The sequence below is a fragment of the Pelobates fuscus genome, chromosome 1 (assembly GCF_036172605.1).
Source record: "Pelobates fuscus isolate aPelFus1 chromosome 1, aPelFus1.pri, whole genome shotgun sequence".
In the NCBI taxonomy this organism is placed as follows: Eukaryota; Metazoa; Chordata; class Amphibia; order Anura; family Pelobatidae; genus Pelobates; species Pelobates fuscus.
Genome location: NC_086317.1, coordinates 287,734,140 through 287,757,104, shown reverse-complemented (window position 1 = coordinate 287,757,104; position 22,965 = coordinate 287,734,140). Strand labels below are relative to the sequence as shown.

Below are 22,965 nucleotides of genomic sequence, written 5' to 3'. Positions count from 1 at the left end.
ACTGTGACTGACACAAACTGCATGAAAAAAAATGATTTCATTTTCAATCAGGTGTTAACTTGGTTAGAAGTTTTTATCTTCTGTTCTGCAAATTGAACCTTAATCACACACAGGAGCTTCATGCAGGGTCTAGGAGGCTATTAGCAGAGCATGAGTTAAGAAATTCTAGCTTAAACACTGTGCAACACAGGAACCTAAAATAACTAGGTTCTTTTTTCAGGTAGTGTTTAGGAAGGCTGTGCAAGCTAAGTTGTGTTAATGTCTACAGTGGCCCTTTAAGCCTTTGGCTAGTAAAGCAGGTACACTGCTAAAAACATGGACTTGCACTATACTATATTTCACCTAAGAAACTATACATGTTAAATACATATATAAATATGTATGTTTTATAACAAAATTTAAAAAAACAACAACATTATTTCAGTTAATATAGTAAACTTTCATCAGGATTTTTATTTTGTACTTATTATATTTTTAAATTCATTGTGGAGCAGCACCAGGCATAAGACATTTGGCAGCCCTGGAGTGCAGGTGACTGTGAATTTTTATGTATGAAGAGTGTTTTTTTTTTTTTGTTTGTTTTTTAATTTCATTTTGCAAAAATTGCAGATTTCAAGAGAAATTTACACTTTTATAAATTATACTGGTTACACCCTCTTGGCTTTCAAGCAGACAACAGGTACTGTTACTTCCTGGATTGCTTTGCTCAGTGGAGCTAAATGCAAGAGGCATCAATAGCTCATAGCACCTGAGTTGCAAAAACTACTCATTGATCAGCATTGGAATGTCTGTGATTGGACAGACACAGAAAGTCTGGGTGGGGTTAGAAGGGGGGGGGGGGGAGTGGCAAAGGCAGAATTGCAACTTTTGTTAGCTGTTTCTAGATATGCCTCAATAAATGTATGCACGTATTAATTTTGGGTATATATACTAAACAGTGATTTTTACATATTATATTAAATTTGGGCAATGAAGTGTCCCTTTAAGCACAAAGTAGAAACTTCTCGTAAGTCTAATAATGATGATACATTGCCACAAGGGGTAGGTTTAACTTTTTCGAATCACATGATTCTAAATTGTTATTAATTATACATTTATTTCACTCTATCGCAAAATAATTGTATTAAACAGCAAAATAAATGTCTATATCTGCACCTGGATGGGGTACCAGAAGATCATAACCGGAGGGTGTCCTGATGAGAGAAGAAACATGTGGCTGGTTTTCTCTAGATGAAGGCCGTGCAGGAGGTAAAGGAACTGGTAGTGAACTTGTAGCGAAGGCGTCACCTAAACATTACAACAAAATAAGTTGGATGCACTGTTATGTTTTAATCCCCACAGTGTGGGAGATTTGCATCCACCTACATAACCATGCAGGAAATGTGAGGTAGACAAAAAAAAAAAACAATAGAAATGCGTTAATAACTGCATACCACTGTCTGGAGGTTTTAGGTTTTTTTTCTCAGATATTCCATTGTGCGTACCATTGGTCAAACATTGTCCATTCTCGCACAGACTAGAAAAGATGGAAAGAAGCAATTAAACTAGTAGCCTTTACATATTTTAAAGCACAGGTTATCTAAAGTGAAATAAAAAAACAATTCGGGGTTTCAGCAAGTAATGGGCTGATTAAGTTGAAGAAAATCGATCCATGGAGGCTGAAACTCTTACCCTCTGCAACAGGACAGACAAATCATGGCTTTCCCTGGTACTCACTTCTTAAGTAAATAAACATATCAGTGAAATTATGGCAACTATGCTGCGGTTATCAGGTAGGGAAGCAGTTCTACTTGCATTTTGTGATAAGCGGAACTGCTGGTGAGTGCTGTACTATAAATAGCATAAATTCAAGTGTTTAAGAGATATACTTAGCTATTATTTCTCTTATTGAAAACAATGGGAAATTTAAGATTAGCTGTTAACTCACTACAGGAAGATGCAAAACGCATGGGATTTGTAGAAAATGCAAAAACTTATAAAGTTGTTCATCTTATTTGATTTACTTTCAGTTGCTTTCAAAAAGCAGAGACAAGGATATCATAGCTGGAGATGAATCAATCAGAAATGTATAAAAAATAGTGGGTATTAAATATCCAGACCAAACATTAGGATTTTGTACCATACATGTCTTAAAACCTGCAATAATAATTTTGTATGTGTATGACTCCTGTTTTACATATAATAAAGACAGAAAGAAATGTTGTCTGATTAAAAGAATGTGAAACAGACCAAATAATAGGAATTACCTTTTAGCTTAGGATACACCATTACAATGTAATACGGTTTCAAAAAGTGCTCTTTAATATGAATATTGTAGTAGTAATATGGTAACAAATTTTAATGCACTTAAAAGAATAAAAATATTCACATGGTGTAAAAAGTAACAACATTACAAAATTGGCAAGGTACCTCTTACAAGACAAAAGCGCTGGTAAAATAAACAGCGCTAAAAGAGCACGTAGCCCAAAAGGATCCCTCCAGCTGAAGCAGCAATGCATAAATCTTTAGGCTAAAAGTCAGTCTGAATGTTGTCCGGGATAAAGGCCAGAAACTCTGTCTCTCATAGATGGGGATAGCAGCATTGGCACGATCGTACTTGGTATTGCTGGTGCTCGGAATAAAACGCAGAGAAAGAAGTGTACGACCGGTTTCATCCTGTGGACATTTTCAAGGAGGGCTGCATGAACGTCCTTCCCTGACAACCTGCTTAAATAACCCCTCCACAAGCGTACAGAATTCTAAATGATAATCAGCTAGATAATCAAGAATATGGTTGCCAAATTCTCATGAGGGCGACATAAGTCATGCTTGCACAACATAAATGGCAAGATAACTTGCCACGTCTGCATTTGTGACCGTTATCTGGATTGGCAAGCTTGTACTTGGATTATATCTACTGTACTTGTAGATACTAATATATACTGTAAACGTATACATTTTGCTGGATGATACAAAAAGGATCTTCAAATGAAAGATAATTTATTCATCAACCAGAGAAGTGTACACGTTTATAGTATATATTCGTCTCTGAAAGTAGATATATTCCAACCCTAAGCATGTCAGTGCAGATAATGATTGCGTATGCAGACATGGTACGGTGTCTTGCCATTTATGTTGTGCAAGCAGGACTTATAAGTTACCCTCATAAGAATGTGACAGCAATGTTTTTGTTATCTATCCAGCTGATCAGTATTTGGAAGTTGTAGGCTTGCATCAGGGGTATTTAAGGAGATTGTAAGGAAAGAATGTTTATGCAGCCTTCCTTGAGAAAGTCCACAGGACGAACCGGTTTGAGACTTCTTCTCCAGCAATACCAAGTACCACTGAACCAGCGCCGCCATCTCTGTCTATAAGAGATGTATCTTCTGGCTTTTAGCCCGTATGGCTTTTAGCCCGTATTTAGGCTGACTTCTAGCCTAGAGGTTCATTCCTTGCGGCTTCAGCTAGAGGGGTCTTTTTGGACTACTTGTCTTCAAGCACTGTTTATTTCACCAGTACTTTTTAGTTGTAAGCGCAATATGTTACCTTGCCAATTTAGTAATGTTGCTACATTTTACACTGTGTGAATCTTTTTATTCTTTGTGCATTCTAAGTGCATTAATATTTGAAGATTTTATCATATTACTACTATGTAATATGTATAGGAGAGCACCATTTGAAGACGTATTACATTGTAATGGTGTATCCTATACTAAAGGTAAACTTTTAATCCCACACCACCGTTTACTGTGTTACTATTTCAGCGGTTTTAAGAGTTACCTTAAGTGTTGGTGATTGCATTTACTTACATCAGAGTTACCACTTTGCTTATATTGATTTTCTTCTACACATTATAAATACATTTACAAATCAAGTAAAATTGTGTAATGTCTTACCCAGAAAAAGGTTTGACAATTTGACAGTGAATCTGAAGTGGGCGTGCAGATACTGGATGAGAGGAAGGGATTTTGTATTCACCTTCATCGTCCTCTATGGAATTTCTCGATTTATATGACAAAGAATTTAGTAATAAAGGACACCTAGATAAAAAAAATAGATATACAAAGATATATATATATATATATATTTCAACTATTCAATGCAATTGCCTACTTACATTGATACATTGACTCACGATCTATATTCACACAGTACAAAGTAAAAACACGTTTTTCTCCAGTTGTATTTAATAAGGAAATGTGTATTCATACTGTCTGTGAAAGCTTATTCCTGCATTCAGTATTCTCTGGTTGAGCAGAACATATCAGTGGTTGGAGAGGCCATTCCCAGTTTGAGAACACCACAAATAGGAATATGTAGTGACAGGCAGCTTTGATGCATCAGTACCACCAACGCATGGGGATAATGTACTGCGATCAGTCTCCTGAATTTGGCAGTGCTGCAACTAAAGATAGTTTTTATATAGTTCATTATTTTATAAAGTTAGTCAATACAAATCTGTGCAGGATGAGCACATTTGGTTTCTAACAAAGTGATTTTGATATCAAGGTGGATTACATCTCCCATGACATAATTTAATAAGCAAAATACAGTGGTTCAAAAGTATCCAATCCCAGCTGACCACCACCAAGCATTGGAAAAAAAGTACAAATCTCTTTGCAACCTTTTGAACATACTGATGGGCGGGTTGGGCATATTCTGCTCAATCTTTAGTGGTCAAGATACCAACAAGAGAAATATTTAAATGCATGTATACAAATGTATGGCTGTGCAAATTATAATCTTTTCAGCAGCAACAAATGCATTCTACCACTCCTTCCCTGAAATAGATACCTCCAAGTCTCTGTCCCATAATAACTGATAGTGTGTCGTACACTTAATCTGATTTTCTAACAGGATGTAGGGGATTAGAGATATAGAACACTTTTCACTGAGACATAACTTACTCTGAAACTCAAAGGTAGTAAGGGTAGCATTGAATTACTCAGCAGGCAGACTTGTCAGGAAATTCCCCACCAGTTCAAAACAATGAATTGATCCAATAATATTTGCATACCAGTGATTGAACCTCTATACAGTAAACAATATCACAGATCAAGACAAACTCTTGTCTCACTGATCAATCAAATTCTCCCAGTTCAACACCACAGACCTCATGGAATCTTATATTGCTCACATTAGGGAACATATCGGGATTGGTCAAAGACAGTCCTTCTCTCCTTGACCTAGCCTTCAGAGTTACTGCACAGATTGGAATATGGAGCTCTTGATATCAACCCAGCATGTCTCTCTGTTGGGAGTTATACCTAAGCATCTGGGAAAATTGGGCAGCATGTTAAAACAGTTCTAGCTTTGCTGCTCTGAAACCCCCTTACAATTTTAATCTAATTGTGACATGAATTGCAAGGCGGAATATTTTATCCCCAAATAAATGCCATAATATATTTCTGCAGATTATTATTGGCAAGCATCAAAATAGACACAACATTTTCAAAAGAATCACCATTTGAACCACATAGACATGACTTATAAAAGAGATATCAGAAAACTACTCTTCAGTAGTTTTCTGAGATCTACAATGATAGATAATTGTGATGTTACATAATTTTTCTGTCTGCCTTCAGTTTGAAACCCTAATAATAAATATTTTACATCCAGATTGTAAATTCGAAGAATTTCGCTATCACATCAAAATCCTCCATATCAATGTTGACATTCAGACTTTAGATTTCATTTGATTTAGTTTATAACCCGACAGGTCTGCATTTAATTGCTTGGTAGCATAAAGATTTGGTAAGGAGATCCGGAGGTTAGTTACAGTGAAGAGAATATTATCAGCAAACATGTTGATCTAATATTCTCTTGTGCCCAATACCAAAACCTGCCAAATCTGGATTCATCTTAATTGACGGTGCCAGCAGTTCTATTTCAACTGCGAAAATCAATGAAGCTGAAAAAATGCTAATCTGAAAACCCTGAATATAAGTCTTAAATGTAACCCAAAAACCTTAGAGATGTCATCACTAATTGATATTCAAAAAGAGCTGCACTTCCGGGTTACAAGGCAGAAAGTCATGCTACAAATCCTACAAGATTTAAGAATTCTCACTTGGTGTAGTGAAATCAGAATACAATTAATCAATACATGAATATCAATACAGTCAACATGTAGGTTTAAATAAAAAGTGTAATCTCTTTCCGTGTTTGCAGTATTCTCCAGGCATCTGATAAGCATCGTACCCTAGTGGATTTCCTGACAAGGTTTGAATTCTAATGGGGGTGCACAATATTATGCTTAATAGAATGATTAAGGATTGGTTCAAAAATTGCATTCAAGTCCCCACTTTGAATGGTCAAACAGAGATTTTTACCTTGCCAAGTTTGACAAAGAAATAGTTATCTTGTTTACTTGGAGTGCACACATTCAATATCTTAACATTCAATAAGAAGTAAATTCCTGCCCTGAGGTTTACAAACCTGCTTAAGTAGCTCAAATAGGAAATGTTTCGAATAAGTACAGAAACCATCATGCTTAGTAGTAGCGCAGGTGGGACAGACTGTATTGAATCATTTACCAAGTAGCCCAGAGGAGAGCTTTCGAAAACTTAATGCTGGAAAATGTCAGCACCCAGATAAACATAACAGTGAACGGCCATTTTACTTTTCATTGGACTATTATGGCCTTTAACATTACGAAAATGAATAAATAAAAAGGATACAACTTCCAATAATCACTGCGTTGGTTTTCAATGCATTAATGCCCTTCTTACTCTTCCCTTAATCACTTATCACATATCCATGGCATGCAGTCTCTCAGGATCAAATTGACATATAAACCTTGCTAGCAAATGTAAAACCTTCACATCCAAGTAAGGATTTGGTATAATAAACAACTGAAGCGAATACAATAAATCCAAATTACTCTAAGGGACTAAGAGGTAATTAAACGTGCAATATGGTCTGATTAAGGCAGTGAGAGCAAGTGTGCATTAATGAATAAGGTGAGAAGCCTGGAAATGTGTTTTATGCTGTTGCTGCTGCTGCTTCTATCTTTGCTCTAAACCACAAAGGGTTATAATATGATATTACTGTACAAATCATTTTTACAGTGTATAAGATATATAAGATCAATGAAAGGGGGAACAGCAAAAATAATGTTGATCCCCCTGACCCAAAAACAAGTAAAGGCGTGTTTGTTGCCATTTTCCTTTTGTAAAAAAAATAAATAAAACAAAAAGCAAAACCCATTGCAGTCGACAGATAATTCAAGAAAAGCAAATCAATAATAGACTGATATCCAACACATGTTATTAAAAGGAAAAATATAACTTTTCTTAACATAGGCTTGGAAGACAGAATTGTCTTGCAGTATGATGAAATATTATTTCTTACAAATACAGAGAATTGACTACAAAAGAAATTGTCTCACTGGCAGAACAATAATGGAAAAAGAAGAACGTTTATATCTCTGGTCATCTTTAATAGATACAAAGAGGTAATATTACACATTTTTTCTAGCACTATAGGATGTAGTCCTAAATAACAAGAAGACGGACGTATGAACACAGAAAGGAAGCGTATATTTTTATTGATTTCTACCGTTTCAAAGAACTAACAGCCCCTACCTCTCTGACTAGCGGCACACATTTTAAACTACAACAAGAGCAAAACAAAACAAAAAAAAAAAAAGAAAACAAACAAAACTATCACTCTACATTTATATAGTGCAAAATATAGGAGCTTATAACTTGATCTGTAAGACTAATTTAGAATGTACAAAACATCTTTTATAACCGGGACTTAAAAAGGTAAATTGTATGATTTTATTATTAATCATAAAAAAATATTATACCTTCTTATTTGAGTTGCATCTTATTTCTTCTCATACGTTTTAATAAAGAATTGTGATTTTTATTTAAGTCAACAGATCTTATTTGAGAAGAAAGTTATACCAGAATTGATTCTGACATTTTTCAATTGCTGCAACGTGAGCAATTCCGTTGGGTGAATTAAAACACTGTAAAAACAATATCTAGTATTCATGCTTTGTTCCATAAGGATGATATAATATCCTGATAGAAACTGTAGGATATCAAACTAACATCCTTGACTCTTTGTTATATTTTGAAAAGATATTGAAGTCAAAAAGAATCCATAGCCTTTTACCAAGAAGGTTTGCAAACAATGTTTGACATTGCTGGTCAAATGATAGCTTAACAGCTATTGTGTGATATAACAACAACTCCCATTATTTTTCGAGTGAAATTTTATTAGTTACAGTGTTAACAGGGATGGTAGAGAACAGATATATTTAAATTCCAAATTACAAAAAAAAATTGTTGTAATTCTCCAGAGTCCTAGCAAGAAAATTATAACCCTACTTGGTCACAGGGATGGGAAATAAGTCCAAGTCTAGACCTTATTTAGGTTCGTAACTATGAATCTTGAAATTCTGTAACATACACAGCAGAGTTAACTGCATAGCATTGCAGCAGTTAAATTATCCCTGAAGAACCTTATTGCTCAATCCTGTGTTCGGGGATTATGCTATCTAAGGATGCAAAAAAACGATTACATTCAGTAATTAGTTTTCAATGGAGTCGCATTTGAATATATAAAGGAAAGGCTGCCACTGAAATGTTTCCCGATTGTTACAAGGAAACTAACAATAACCTGTTATAGTGTATCACATGCTCATTTCTTATACACACCGTGGTTAAAACTGCCTCACTACATTGACAGCTCGGAGGCAAGTCATGGATTATCACAACAAATGCATTTTTTCCGATACTTGCCAAAATCATGAGGCACAATGTTCAGAATACCAAAAATAGCTTTTATTATTACCTCATCTATTATACAGCTGCTGGGAGGTGAAAGCAAACTTAAATTACCATTTTTGCTACCATAACACATACAAATAATGCTATAATATGTAGACGACGTGCCAAAATGTGTCAAGCTACATTTAATTATCCAATAACATGGTATACAATTAATAGTCCTCACTGTATTGCATTGTATTCTCCTATTCTTGTAAAATAATTAATTAATTCATTTCCTTAATCTTAGGCCTTTAACCCCTTAAGGACACATGACATGTGTGACATGTCATGATTCCCTTTTATTCCAGAAGTTTGGTCCTTAAGGGGTTAAAACAGTATGCCGTTCCTAAATCACACTATTGTATAATCCCCAAAGGGAAAAACTTTGTGAACAGCCCTACGTTTGCATCAAACTGTGCTCTAGTGACTCCTCAAAGTGGTGTTTTTTTTATTTATTTCTAATTTAAATGAACAAATTCTCTCTTAAAGGTGGGACTAACATTCTCTGGAATTTATACCACTGAATAAAACATTAACAATTAAAGGAATTATGTCACCCCATAACAACGCAAGATCGAGGTTTAACAGGGCAGCCTGCTGCCCAGCTAAACATTATACTGCAGAGCATAAAAGAAGGAAGCTGGGAGGCAGAGGTGCCAGAACCCAGGCTCCCCAACTTTGGGAACACTGTTACTAAAATTGCAATGTAAAACAATTGGGAGGGGGGGGGGGGGGGGGGGGAGGTGCTCCTTGCAATTTATTTTCTTTTTTTTTGAATGAGATGCTGTTTTAAAAAAAAAAAAAAAATATATGTTAAAGATCAAGCAAATTATATCGTTATCCAGGTCACACTAGTAAACATCAACAAACTAGTCATATCTTTAAATTCTACACTGCACAGTAGGTGATTTCACGCAGTATATTAAAAGCATGGTGTGACAAACTATGTGCAGTATGTCTCAATGCATTACTTGAACATACATTCCCCACCTGCCTGAGATTTGTATGACTTATGCCCCTGGCTAGCAGATCCTATTTGCACCTTTCAGTCTCCAAAAACTGAAATAAGAGGGAAGCTGGGGAGAAACCCATCATGATTCCCTCACCCTAGCTCCTAACCCACCATGCTTAGATGTGTGACTTCCACCAACCTTGGGTAAACTGTAACTGTGCTGCTCTAAAAAGAAAATTCTAGCCATTACCCTAATTGTAGCCTTATTTTTAATGATTTATTTTAAATCATGTGATTTAAAAAAACAAACTAACCTATGTCACCATTTAAGCCCCTCAATAGCATTTTCTTTCACATGATACAAACTTCACAAACTACAAAATCCCCTATGTACATATATTATATATTTATAAAGTTTGATAAATATACTCTTCTGATCACAGCCTTCCATACAACATCTGCTGAAAACTAAATAGAAACAAAATAAATGCATATTTTGCATTTGAGGCACTCTATTATAAATGTTGTGCTTTTTGTAAGCATCAACCATATTTTACTCTGCCAGGAAAGTAAGAAACAAAAAAACATTCTTATTGCAGACACACTATCACTTACTATCCCTTTTACTTTCAATACTTGTGTGTTTCTAAATCATTAATAATACATTTCCCTTATTCAATCTTTGGGGATTCCTCCACTAAGTGCAATCAGACAGCTGCAACGCATAACAGGAAATATTTAGCTGTCTGCAACGGTCTGCAGTTATATTAATTCCTTCATATACAACCAGGCAAACCCATAATATCATGAATGCCCTTACAAGAAGTCTGCCACGAATGAATTAAAAGAAATCTAAAGTCTATCTATGTCTAACATTGTTTTATCTTTAGAACCTCAGAGATCGTATGGCCTGACAAGACAAATGTGTTGTGCTCTAAGTAAAATGCAGATTGTGGATGGTAAATTGCTTTGCTGCCACTAGAGGGCACATTCTTAGAGCTCAGAATTCTGCATCCATTTATTTTAACACATGACTGCAACTGCCTAAGATAATATTAATAAAAAACATAGCATAGACATAGAGGATTGTTTAAACGCTCGATATATCTTAATTTTCCATTTCTATTAGTACAGTGGCTGTAAACATCAAATAAAAGATCTGCGCTAAAAGCAGCGAGGAAAGTGACAAATCACCAGTAAAAAAAAAAATGCAATCCTTTAGTACCTATTAAAGATCAGGCTGGAATACAAATATCTTTGTAAAAGGAAACTTCAACCCTCAGCTCCCAAGAAATAAAACAAAATGTCAAACATTTCTGCTGTTACTAGAAGACAAATTCCAAATCATATTCTAAAGAGAATGTAACACTTTAAGAAACAGAAGCACACAGAACCATAAGAGTACATAGCAAAGAAAAAAACACAAATACAGGTTTCGTCTACCGTTAATTCATAGGAGAACACCACTTAAAATGTATTTGAAAGCAAATAAGGCAATAGTCGTCTGATAAATACATTGATTGATCTTGATTGAATAAGCTTCCCAAACTATTCATACCATTGGAAAAAGCTTCCAAATGATTTATCAAAAAAGTCTCCACTAAAGTCTCAATTATTAAATCAAGCCATTGTTCCTACAAATAATGTTCCTGTAGACTGTATGCTCTCATACAGAACTCTCTTTTTCCTTAAGTACAACCTGCCTGCATGTATGTATAATAGTGCATGGTGAAGAGTTGTTTTAACATAAGGATTGATACAATTATATTTTTGAGATTAGAAACTTTGATGGAACAAAAACGAATTTGATGGAACAAAAAAAAACCCCCCAAAAAACAACAACATTTTATAGTTGTGTTATTACATTCTTAATGGTGTGGAGGTTTGTGTATATGTGGAGGGTGCAAAAGTACAAATCAAAGACTTTTGGAGCCAAAAGCAGGCATCATACTATTCAGCAAACATTGGAAGATGACCAATCAAGAATGTAGTCCTATACGTATTACTCTCTCTAGATTGCCAATTTACAAATACTACCCCTTGCAACCATGTTGAAATGTTTGAACACTCTCTGTTTTAACATACATTTGTAAAAGGTTAAATAAGGTTTACAGTTGTTTAAACACAAGGAACTTGTTAGAAGTGGGCTGTGATAGCATTTCATCCACCCTTTTATTTCCAACAACCAGAAGTATACTTTGATTATGCAAAGCACTTCCCCCTGTGTATTTAATAGAATGTAATATTCCCGAGGCCTGTATAAGTGCATGCAGCATTTATTCTCCCTAGGTATAAATAACACTACATGTCCCTGAACTGAAATGACATGTCACACTAAAAAACCATGCTGATCCGTTAAATAGAACCCATTTAAATACACCAGAAAAGGGGACATAAAGGGAGTGTTCGCATGGGAGGGGAACCTGAGTGGTGAGAAGTTCTATATAAAGGTGGTAATTTTAGCATTTTTAGAATTTTTTCCCCAATAGCTAACACATTTCTTTGTTTAATTATTGTTATAGGGCTTACTTCTTTTTAAAATTATTTGTGTTTAAAATATAAATGGTATAGCACACATGAGAATAGAGAGACAGGAGTACTGTTTCAGTTGTAACTGTAAAACCTCATGTGGTGAAAGGAAATGGAATAGTTATTGCTGTGTTGCAGGGGGGGGGGGGTGATGGATCAAAATACACATCACCATGCAGAATGTGACTGCAATCAAGCATCACACTACATAGCAAACACAGAAAGGAGTGCAATGATCATTGGTGGCTGGTGAAGTTTTAAAACTCATCCCCCAGAATTGTGCTACTCCCTATGCAGTACACTGATACTCATACAATACAGAGAGCTAAACATAATGCAGAGATGCTCCTACAATAAAACATGCCGGGCACAACATAAAGGTATCTATAAAATACACAGAGCTGAGTACAATACAGAGATAACCATAACACAAACAGAGAAAATAGAGATATAATACAGAGCCTGGCACAATACAGAGATACCTATACAATACACAGAGATGCAATACAGAGATACCAACACAGTATGTGTCTCTGTATAATGCTCCAGCTCTCTGTCCACCTTCCTAGCCCCTTCTTAGCTTTCCTAATCATGATCTCATCTTCAGTAGTGCACCTGCTATGATAACTTTAGCTTTCTATTAAATATTGCTGCTGTCATGAAACACATCAACTGCTCCATTAGTTCTCAGTACACAGTGTGCACATGGTTAAAGCATCAATATACTGATACATTCAAACCATTTCTGCTACTTCTGACTTACACAGTGCATCCAGGATTAAAGCAGCAGGATACTGATAGACTCCTTATTAGCATTGCAGCTTGCACTATAATTAATCTGCAGTGGTAATATGGAGCCAAGAAGTAGCTAACATGGTTAACAGAATTAGCAATCATTATAGATTAAACCAGATGGAAATCAGAATTGGGTAAGTCTTCAGAGTCACAGCCCCAGTCCTACAGTTAGAAGCTTCGCAATATTCCAAGTAGCCACAGCATGAGTGTCTCAGCTGTGGAGTGACTGAGCATTTTAAAGAAAATGGTGGGTATGTGCATTAGGAATTATGACAACGATTACTGACAAGCAGCACAATGCTCTTTGTTTGACCCTAGGCTTCCCTGGCTTTTGAGTAAATTACCTTGCTTAATCAGCTCTTTCGGCAGTCACTAAGACTATTTGGGGAGAGAAAAATATAATATTTTGAACTTACATTTGGCCAGGGTCAAAAATTGCTGCTACAGTGCTCTCTCTGTGTTACTTCCAACATGGCGTCTTGCTTTTTACTCCTGTGAGTCCCGTAACTCCATCCCTGGTGCTATCATCCGACAATGCCACATGAATAGAGAGGCCTATAGCATGCCTCCACTCATGGGCAGCTGTCTCTGCTGCCCAAATGAGAACTCAATGAAAATTCTGGATATACTTTCTTAAAAGACACTAGGCATGTGCAAAATTTGCTGACACAGGGCAGATTTCAAACCAGCCCCATTTCTTAAGAAGGCTTCTCCAAACACCTACCGATAAGGGGGGAGGGTCGTGCAGAACTAAAACCTATTATACAATTAAAGAGACACTCATTTTCCCCATACTTTTTCGGCTTCCGACCCTCCCCTCCAGAAAAAAAATCTTAGTGTTTCTAAACTACTGCAAATACATTTTTCCCCTCATAAACACTGGTGAGGTTCTGCACCAAGTCCCCCTATGGATGAGTTTCTTTGGCAATGAAGACCATGAAGTAAACCATCTTAGCCAGGTAAAGTCAAACTTTGGCACTCCTACTGTTGTGGTATATATCTACCATAAAGCTATTACTGCCATAATACTGGCAAAGCTACAGGAGAGATGTAGTCCACAACACCTGGAGTGTCAAAGGTTGCCTACCCATGGAACTTTTGCCTCTGGGGTGAATACAGAACTTCCATGAATGTAGTTACAATCTATATCATTACAAATATGTATTAGAAAGGGAAGTGATGGACTCAGATCCACGGAGGAGACGTAGGAGGTTTATTGACTTGTAAAAAAATATAATAATAATAATATTAAATAATAGAGCGGTATTTCCTCCCCTGCAGTTGCCTGAAAATAAGGAAATTAGCTAAGAATAGGATGTCACTAACGCTTTGATTTGGGCGATTTCATTATTTTTGTGTGATTTTGTTATTCTTGCAGAATGAATAAGTGGAATTGTTAGACAATTTGAACCTGATACATACGTTTTGTATACTAGGAAGTCCTTTTAAAAAATATACCAGTTTTAGAACATTAACAAACAGGAAAAAGTTTTCAAGATAAAATATTAAAGGGACACTATAGTCACCAGAACAACTACAGCTTATTAAATTTGTTCTGGTGAGTAGAATCATTACCTTCAGGCTTTTTGCTGTAAACACGGTCTTTTCAGAGAAAATGCAGTGTTTACATGACAGCCTAGTGATAACTTCACTGGCCACTCCTCAGATGGCTGTAAGAGATCCGTCCTGGGTCATGTCTGCCTAAAATGCGACCAAACATTCAGTATAAAAAAACAACTACGTATTTATTTTTTGAAGTAAATTTCCAGGCAAGGTATGCTTGTGTTAAGACTGTAAAGTATATCTAAAATAAATGGCTTCTTACACCAGTGGCTAGCACTGAAATACCAGTTTACCCATCTTCTGAGGCATTAAGTATTATTTAAGCATACCACCATTTATGACCGCAGAACAATCTAGATAGGGTATGTAGTAGTTTCCAGTTCAGCTCTTTTCTTTCCCAAGACATTCACAATCTTTAACAGTCTTTTATGTACCGTATAATGTATACAGTTGCACAAGTCACTGAGATAGCCAAGTGTGTGTAGAAAGCAATTTGAAATCTTGTTAAACTACATAAGACAGCCAACCAGTCAAGGAACAATAAAAATCTGAATTCTTAGGGCAATGACTAAGCCAGTAGCTCTTTATTTGCCAGCTTTGCAGATTTTATTTTAAATCCCACAGAAGCACGTATGCCAGGTACTGGAATGGCTCCCAGGCTGTCCCTAGTAGCACACTGCAGAGGTACATTAGAGCTTTGCTTTGTGTGCATAAAAATTTCTAGTTCAACATGAAATGGTTTTATTCATTCCGCTGAAGCAGAACACAACATGTTCCAATTCTCAAAGCCATTGTATTCCTAACTAGGCTCATTAGGAGTCAGTATGTAGCCAAAGATGTTGCTGGGCTATATTCAATTCCTGGCATAGATCCTGGGACACGGTGATAGCCTGGCTCAGACTTCACTTGGCTTTTCCTAAGTCACTTTTAAATTCCAACTGGCTTCCATTCATTTGGGACTCTCTCCCATTACTAGCCCACAACTATGGCTGAGCAGAAGCTGATTTGCTAAGTGTTGGGTGTATTTTTTCCTAAAATCATAATAATTACAAAAAAAATCACACTTGTAAAAACAAAACATGAAGCGTGTTCCTGAAGTTGCTCTAAAGAAATAATTTAATACAATAGTTATGTTTTTTACATTACTACACAGGAAGTAAAAGCACAGAAAGTAAACTACATAAATGTCCAAACTATTTTACCTAAACTCTGTAACATCCAAGTCACAGAAAGTTAAGATTTAAAATGTTATTAAATGTGCAGAAAATGAATGGTCACCATAATGAATTTTCCTGATTGCTAAGGAACAATGAGCCATCTAGCCCTTGCATACTTTGCTCTACTCTGTAGATCCATGTTATTTGGCATTAACATGGATCTACAGAGTCTGTGCTTGTAAACAATTAGGACATAACATGTTGCCATAGGTTCTTTTAGCACCATACTGTGATGTTGAATCTATCACTGGTCTTTAAATTGCATAACTTGCCAGCAATGAACTGGAGGGAATATGTGGTCAGTATGGGAATATGAAAGTGATGTACTAGTGGTGCTCACTCTGGTAAAATGGGAAAAACAACCAGATATTCAGGCACTTAGTCAACCATGCCTACTCAAGGCCGCAACATGGCGTTGAAAAAAAAAAGCACTTGCATAGGTGGAAATTCTCTGAAAAACCCTTATACACAATCACTTTATGGGTATCTTTCGGTGGTATCATCAGAATCATGACTGCAGAAAGAAAAAAAAAAAAACAGTCTGTGTTGGTGGTACATTAATCTAATAGTGAGCCCTCTTAGTATCAGGATTGTTGCCAAGTATTAAACTGTAGCTTTAAAGGCCACAGACAAGGACTTTGATTTTTAGTTGAACGAGATTGTGAAACAGGTCCCTAACACAAAATTGTTAAGCAGTTTCCAGCTGTACTGTTTCAAACTCCAACATTTTTAAAATAGCACAGCGCAGCCTCAGACTCACCTCTCCCCTCACCCCCATCCCAACATAAAGAAATCTTTGTGTTTGTTTTTTTTTATCATATGTTTTTGGGTCTAGTTTGATTAAATAGATTTCTTTAACAACTACCATTAGCAACACAAATCAGATAAAATCACAGTTATAAGACATTGCACATCCATTTTCTACAAGATAAATGTGTTGTTTGGCAACAGAGAAACACGCAGAATAATGTTATTGCTGAAGACTAATTTTCCAGAAATTAAATAAATGAATTAGGACAAGGTTTCCTAATTTTTCTTTCTGTCAAATGTTAATATGTTGCTTAATAGCATGAATGTTATATTTCTTCTGTAGAATTATCTTTTTTCCATATGAATTACCTTTATATTCTGTTTGGCACATAAGAATATACACATGAGTCGAACATATAAATACTTTCATATGAATGACCCCTTACGAATGAGGACAGAAATGGATGATATGCTCATATAAATACTTTTTTTTACAACAAGCTACAATTAGCTGAACTAAAATTAGATAATGTGTCACAATAGTTGCATGTAGGTCCGCACACATAGATAATCCCAAATAATGCACAGAAAAATTATGTACCGTATATACTCGAGTATAAGACGAGTTTTTCAGCACATTTTTTGTGCTGAAAAACACTCACTCGTCTTATACTCGAGTCAGTTGTCTGTATTATGGCAATTTTCATTGCCATAATACAGATAAGGACCGGGGACTGTCAGGAAGCTGTAACGTACCTTCACCGCAGCTCCTGTCAGCTCCCTTCTCTCTCCTCCGTCCGTGCAGCTCCCAGGTCAGCTTCCTCTGCAACTCTCGCGAGAGCCGCGGGGTCAGAGCCGTGGCAACGCTCCGCGCGGCCGCGACATTTGCAGAGGGAGCTGACCTGGGAGCTGCACGGACGGAGGAGAGAGAAGGGAGCTGACAGGAGCTGCGGTGAAGGTAAGTTACAGCTTCCTGACAGCCCCCCTCCTACAGCCCATCCACTGGACCACCAGGGAGTGAGAGCCCCCCTCCCTGGCCAGCTAACAAGCAGGGAGGGGGGACGAAAAAATAAATAAAAAAAATAATAATACCGTATATACTCGAGTATAAGCCGAGTTTTTCAGCCCATTTTTTGGGCTGAAAAACCCCAACTCGGCTTATACTCGAGTCACTGTCTGTATTATGGCAATTTGCATTGCCATAATACAGACCGGGGGAGAGGGGGGCTGGCAGAGCTGTAACTTACCTGTTCTGCAGCTCCTGTCAGCTCTCTCCTCCTCTGCGCCGTCCGTTCAGCACCTCGGTCAGCTCCCAGTGTAAGTCTCGCGAGAGCCGCGGCTCTCGCGAGACTTACAGTGTGAGCTGATAGAAGGAGCTGCACGGACGGCGCAGAGGAGGAGAGAGCTGACAGGAGCTGCAGAACAGGTAAGTTACAGCTCTGCCAGCCCCCCTCTCCCCCCCACTGAACTGCCACTGGACCACCAGGGAAGGAGCCCCCCTCCCTGCCATATATCAAGCAGGGAGGGGGGACGAAAAAAAATAAATATATAAATAAAATTAAAAAAAAAATAATAAAAAAAAAAATTAATAACAAAAAAAAGGGGGTTAAGGACCACTATGGGAGGGAGGGGGGGTATAAGGACCACTATGGGTGGGAGGGGGGGGGATAAGGACCACTATTAGAGGGAGGGGGGTATAAGGACCACTATGGGAGGGAGGGGGGGTATAAGGACCACTATGGGAGGGGGTGGGATAAGGACCACTATGGGAGGGAGGGGGGTATAAGGACCACTATGGGAGGGAGGGGGGTATAAGGACCACTATGGGAGGGAGGGGGGGTATATGGACCACTATGGGAGGGATGGGGGGGGATAAGGATCATTATGGGAGGGAGAAGGGGGATGAGGGCCACTATGAGAGGGAGGGGGTGGGATAAGGACCACTATGGGAGGGGAGGGGGAAGTAAGGACCACTAGGGGAGGGGAGGGTAAGGACCACTAGGGGAGGGGAGGGTAAGGACCACTAGGGGAGGGGTGAGTCAGGACCACGGGGGGGGGGTGAAGGAACACGGGGGTGGGGAGGTAAGGACCACTGAGGGAGGAGGAGGGGAAGTCAGGACATATGGGGGGGGGGAGGGGGCGGCAAATTTTTTTTTGCCTACGGCGGCAAATATCCTTGCACCGGCCCTGCACACACTGCATTCACACACTGCATTCATACACACACACACTGCACTCATACACACACGCTGCACTCATACACACACGCTGCACTCATACACACACACATACGCACACACTGCCTTCATTATACACACACTGTAAATAAATATTCAATTAATATATTTTTTTTAGGATCTAATTTTATTTAGAAATTTACCAGTAGCTGCTGCATTTCCCACCCTAGTCTTATACTCGAGTCAATAAGTTTTCCCAGTTTTTTTGGATAAAATTAGGGGCCTCGGCTTATATTCGGGTCGGCTTATACTCGAGTATATACGGTAATAATAAAAAAAAAAAAATAATAAAAATAATAATAACAACATTAAAAAAAATATATATTACAATAATAATTAAATAATAATAATTAATAAAATGCCCACCCCACCAATGCTCTGCACTCACACACACACACACACACACACACACTGCACTCACACACACTGCATTCATACACACACTCATACACACACTGCACTGCATTCATTATATACACACACTGCATTCATACACACACTCATACACACACTGCACTGCATTCATTATATGCATACACACTGCATTCATACACACACTGCATACACACTGCATTCATACATACACACATACACACACTGCATTCACACTGCACTCATACACACACTGCACTGCATTCATTATATACACACACTGCATACACACTGCATTCATACACACACTGCATACACACTGCATTCATACATACACACATACACACACTGCATTCACACTGCACTCATACACACTGCACTGCATTCATTATATACACACTGCACTCACACACTGCACTCATATACACACACTGCACTGCATTCATTATATACACACTGCACTCATACACACACACTGCACTCATACACACACACTGCACTCATATACACACACTGCACTCATATACACACACTGCACTCATATACACGCACTGCACTCCATTCACACTGCATGCATACACACACTGCATGCACACACAGCATGCACACACAGCATTCATATACACACTGCATTCATACACACACACTGCACTCATATACACACACTGCACTCATATACACGCACTGCACTCCATACACACTGCATTCATACACACACTGCATGCACACACAGCATTCATATACACACTGCATTCATACACACACACTGCATTCATTATATACACACACTGTAAATAAATATTAAATTAATATAATTTTTTTAGGATCTAATTTTATTTAGAAATGTACCAGTAGCTGCTGCATTTTCCACCCTAGTCTTATACTCGAGTCAATACGTTTTCCCAGTTTTTTGGGGTAAAATTAGGGGCCTCGGCTTATATTCGGGTCGGCTTATACTCGAGTATATACGGTATATGAAAAGAGTGCATATTTATTGATAAAAAACGTATGCATATCAAAAAATCATGGTGTTATTATGAACTAAAATTAGGACCTGCAATGATGCTAAGTCTACTCAAAGTTCATGTTGTTTTGGGTTGAAGTGAGTCATGAATCCTGTCATCTGGTGTGAATTCTGTAAACCTAGAATTGAGTGAGGGAATCTGGGGTATTCTCTATTAAATTTAGGGATATGTATGATATAAAGGCTTCCTAATGCTTAAATAACAAGTTTGTATAAATCCATTAACAAGCTATGTATTTATAAATAAGATATTTTTTTCCGCATTAAAAAGTAGATTAAATTCTACAATACATAGGTCACACATTTTTGAACCAATGAGACAAACAATTTTCAGAGCAACACTGCTCCATCCACATTTATGTGCAATAAGATCATTGGCTGGGAGCAGCTCAATGGCCAATAACTATATATTGAGTATGAATATACCAGTATCCATAGGTGCTCAGGAATAATTGCATTAGGGCTGGGAATTAACCTAACCAAACTAATGTATTGAAGTCAAAAGTATCACGTATCCTGGGCCAATCCATTATGGGAAAGTAATAAGACTGTTGCCCATAATTACCAGGAATTCCTTGCGGAATTCAAATTAACGTTTGAACCATTGGGAAGGGAGAGCAACGCCTCCACTGCCCTAATGCGTATCAAGCAAGGGAACCAGTCTGTCTCAGAGTATCCCATATAATTCTGAGGTAGACTGGATCAATAACGGATTAATCACCACATTCTCAGTGGGATTATCCAAAGCTATCCTTGATGAGAATACAGCCAAAGAACTACCAGGGCGATTAAATGAATACATCACTTACGTGATGCATATAGATGATCGACTAAGGAAGAGGGAGATAACTAGAAATAGAACCAGACATATGAATATGTCATTGGCGCCTCCTTTTTCTAGTCCTGTTGTTTCTGGCCCTCCTGTGCAGTCTGAAACTGAACCTATGCAGTTAGTGGTTATGAGACTGTCAGAGGTAGAAAGACAGTTTAAAGACAGTTTTGCTTATACTGTGGCAAGAAAGGACATATGAAAAATGCTTGTCCCATACGTCCAGAAAACTTGCGCACCTAAGAATCATAAGGGGACCAGTCCTAGGTGTGATGGATATGTCCCCTGGTACTACCCAAAGTAGATGTCTCCTTAATTTTACTGCTCTATGCAACAAGAAAAGTTTTTCATGTAAAGCCATGATGGAGTCAGGTGCTGCAGGAAACTTTATCTACATGCAATTTGTCAGTAAACACCTCCTACCCATCAAGGAGAGATCATCACCCTTGGCCATCAAGGCTATTAATGGGAGACCTCTCTCTCGCCCTCTAATTACCCATCAAAACTTTGCCTATTACTGTTACTATAGGAGGGTTACATAAAGCAATCATTAGGGATGTGCATGGGCAAAATATTAATTTCAGTTCGGCATTCCGAAATTCGGGACTTCGGCACTTCGGTTCGGTTTGGCATTTCCGAAATTCGGCACTTACGGATTTCGCATAAGTGTAGGTTTAGGATTAGGGTAGGTTTAGGGTTAGGGTAGGGTTAGGAGTAGGGTTAGGGGTAGGTTAGGGTTAGAGGTACCTCTACCCTAACCCTACTCCCAACCCAACCCTAACCCTACTCCTAACCCTACCCTAACCCAACCCTAACCCCTATCTCTAACCCTACCCCACCATACCCCTACCCATTTTGCCACTTCGGCACTTCCAAAATTCAGCACTTCGGCAACTCAGTTCGTCACTTCCGAAATTCGACACTTCGGAAATTAGGCACTTCAGCAATTCGGTTCAGTTTGGCACTTCCGAAATTCGGCGCTTCGGCCATTCAGACATTCGGAAGCATCATGTTTAGCAATCATTACATTTTAGATAATTGCTTCCCCTTCTTGTCCCATTATACTAGGATTTCCATGATTTGTTAAGCATAATCCTTATATTGACTGGGCTAAGGGGGGAATACTGGAATGGGGATCTTAGAGGAAGAGTCAGGATACCCCTTTGCATCCTTGTGGGTTCTTTTCTTGAAAGTTGTCACCAGCGGAGCGTAACTATGATATTGGTAACAGAGAACTGTTGACCATTATGCTAGCTCTGAAAGAATGGCGACATCTTTTTAAAGGTTTCAAGGATCCCCTCCTGATCATAACTGATCACAAAAACTTGGCATACATTGGAGATGCTAAAAGGCTGTCTTCTAGACAAGCTAGATGGTCATTGTTCCTGTAATGCTTTAACTTTATCATCACGTACAGACCAGATCCTATGAATGTTAAGGCTGACGCCCTATCTAGGCAAACTGACATAGAGTCAGAACAAGAAAAAAAGACCTCTCGTCCTGTTCCACCTGAGTGTATCATTGCCTCTACTGTCCTTCCCTTGTCTTCTCTTCTTTGTGTTATCATGGCGGCTTAGTCTCAGGCACCTAGGGATAAACCTCAAGATAGATTGTTTATTCCGTTGCTAGAAAGAGAGGAGGTACTAAGAGTGTTCCACGATAATGTGACAGCTGTATATCCGGGTATTAATAAAACTGTATCCGTTGTCTTCAGATAATTTTGGTGACCTTCTCTTAGAAAAGACATCAGAGAGTATGTGGAGGCTTGTACTGTTTGTGCAGTTTCTAAGGTTCCCCATAAACTACTATGTGGGTTATTACAACCACTTTCTATACCCAATGTTCCATGCTCTCATTTGTCTATGGACTTCATTGTGGAACTCCTGATTTCTAAAAACTATACCACCATGGTGGGTGATTGCTTTTCAAAAA

At 37.9% G+C, this 22,965-nt stretch overlaps 1 protein-coding gene across 2 annotated transcripts in view; it reads right to left on the bottom strand.

Moving 5' to 3' along the window:
- The window catches only part of CBLB (Cbl proto-oncogene B), a 126,343-nt gene that overhangs the window by 24,296 nt on the left and 79,082 nt on the right, over positions 1 to 22,965 (bottom strand). For both annotated transcript variants that reach the window (XM_063457469.1, XM_063457470.1), the window contains exons 13-15: positions 3,876 to 4,019; positions 1,434 to 1,516; positions 1,156 to 1,287 (exon numbers count right to left, since the gene is read on the bottom strand). In XM_063457469.1, the coding sequence (XP_063313539.1) occupies positions 1,156 to 1,287; positions 1,434 to 1,516; positions 3,876 to 4,019 (359 nt within the window). The remainder of the gene's footprint in view (positions 1 to 1,155; positions 1,288 to 1,433; positions 1,517 to 3,875; positions 4,020 to 22,965) is intronic.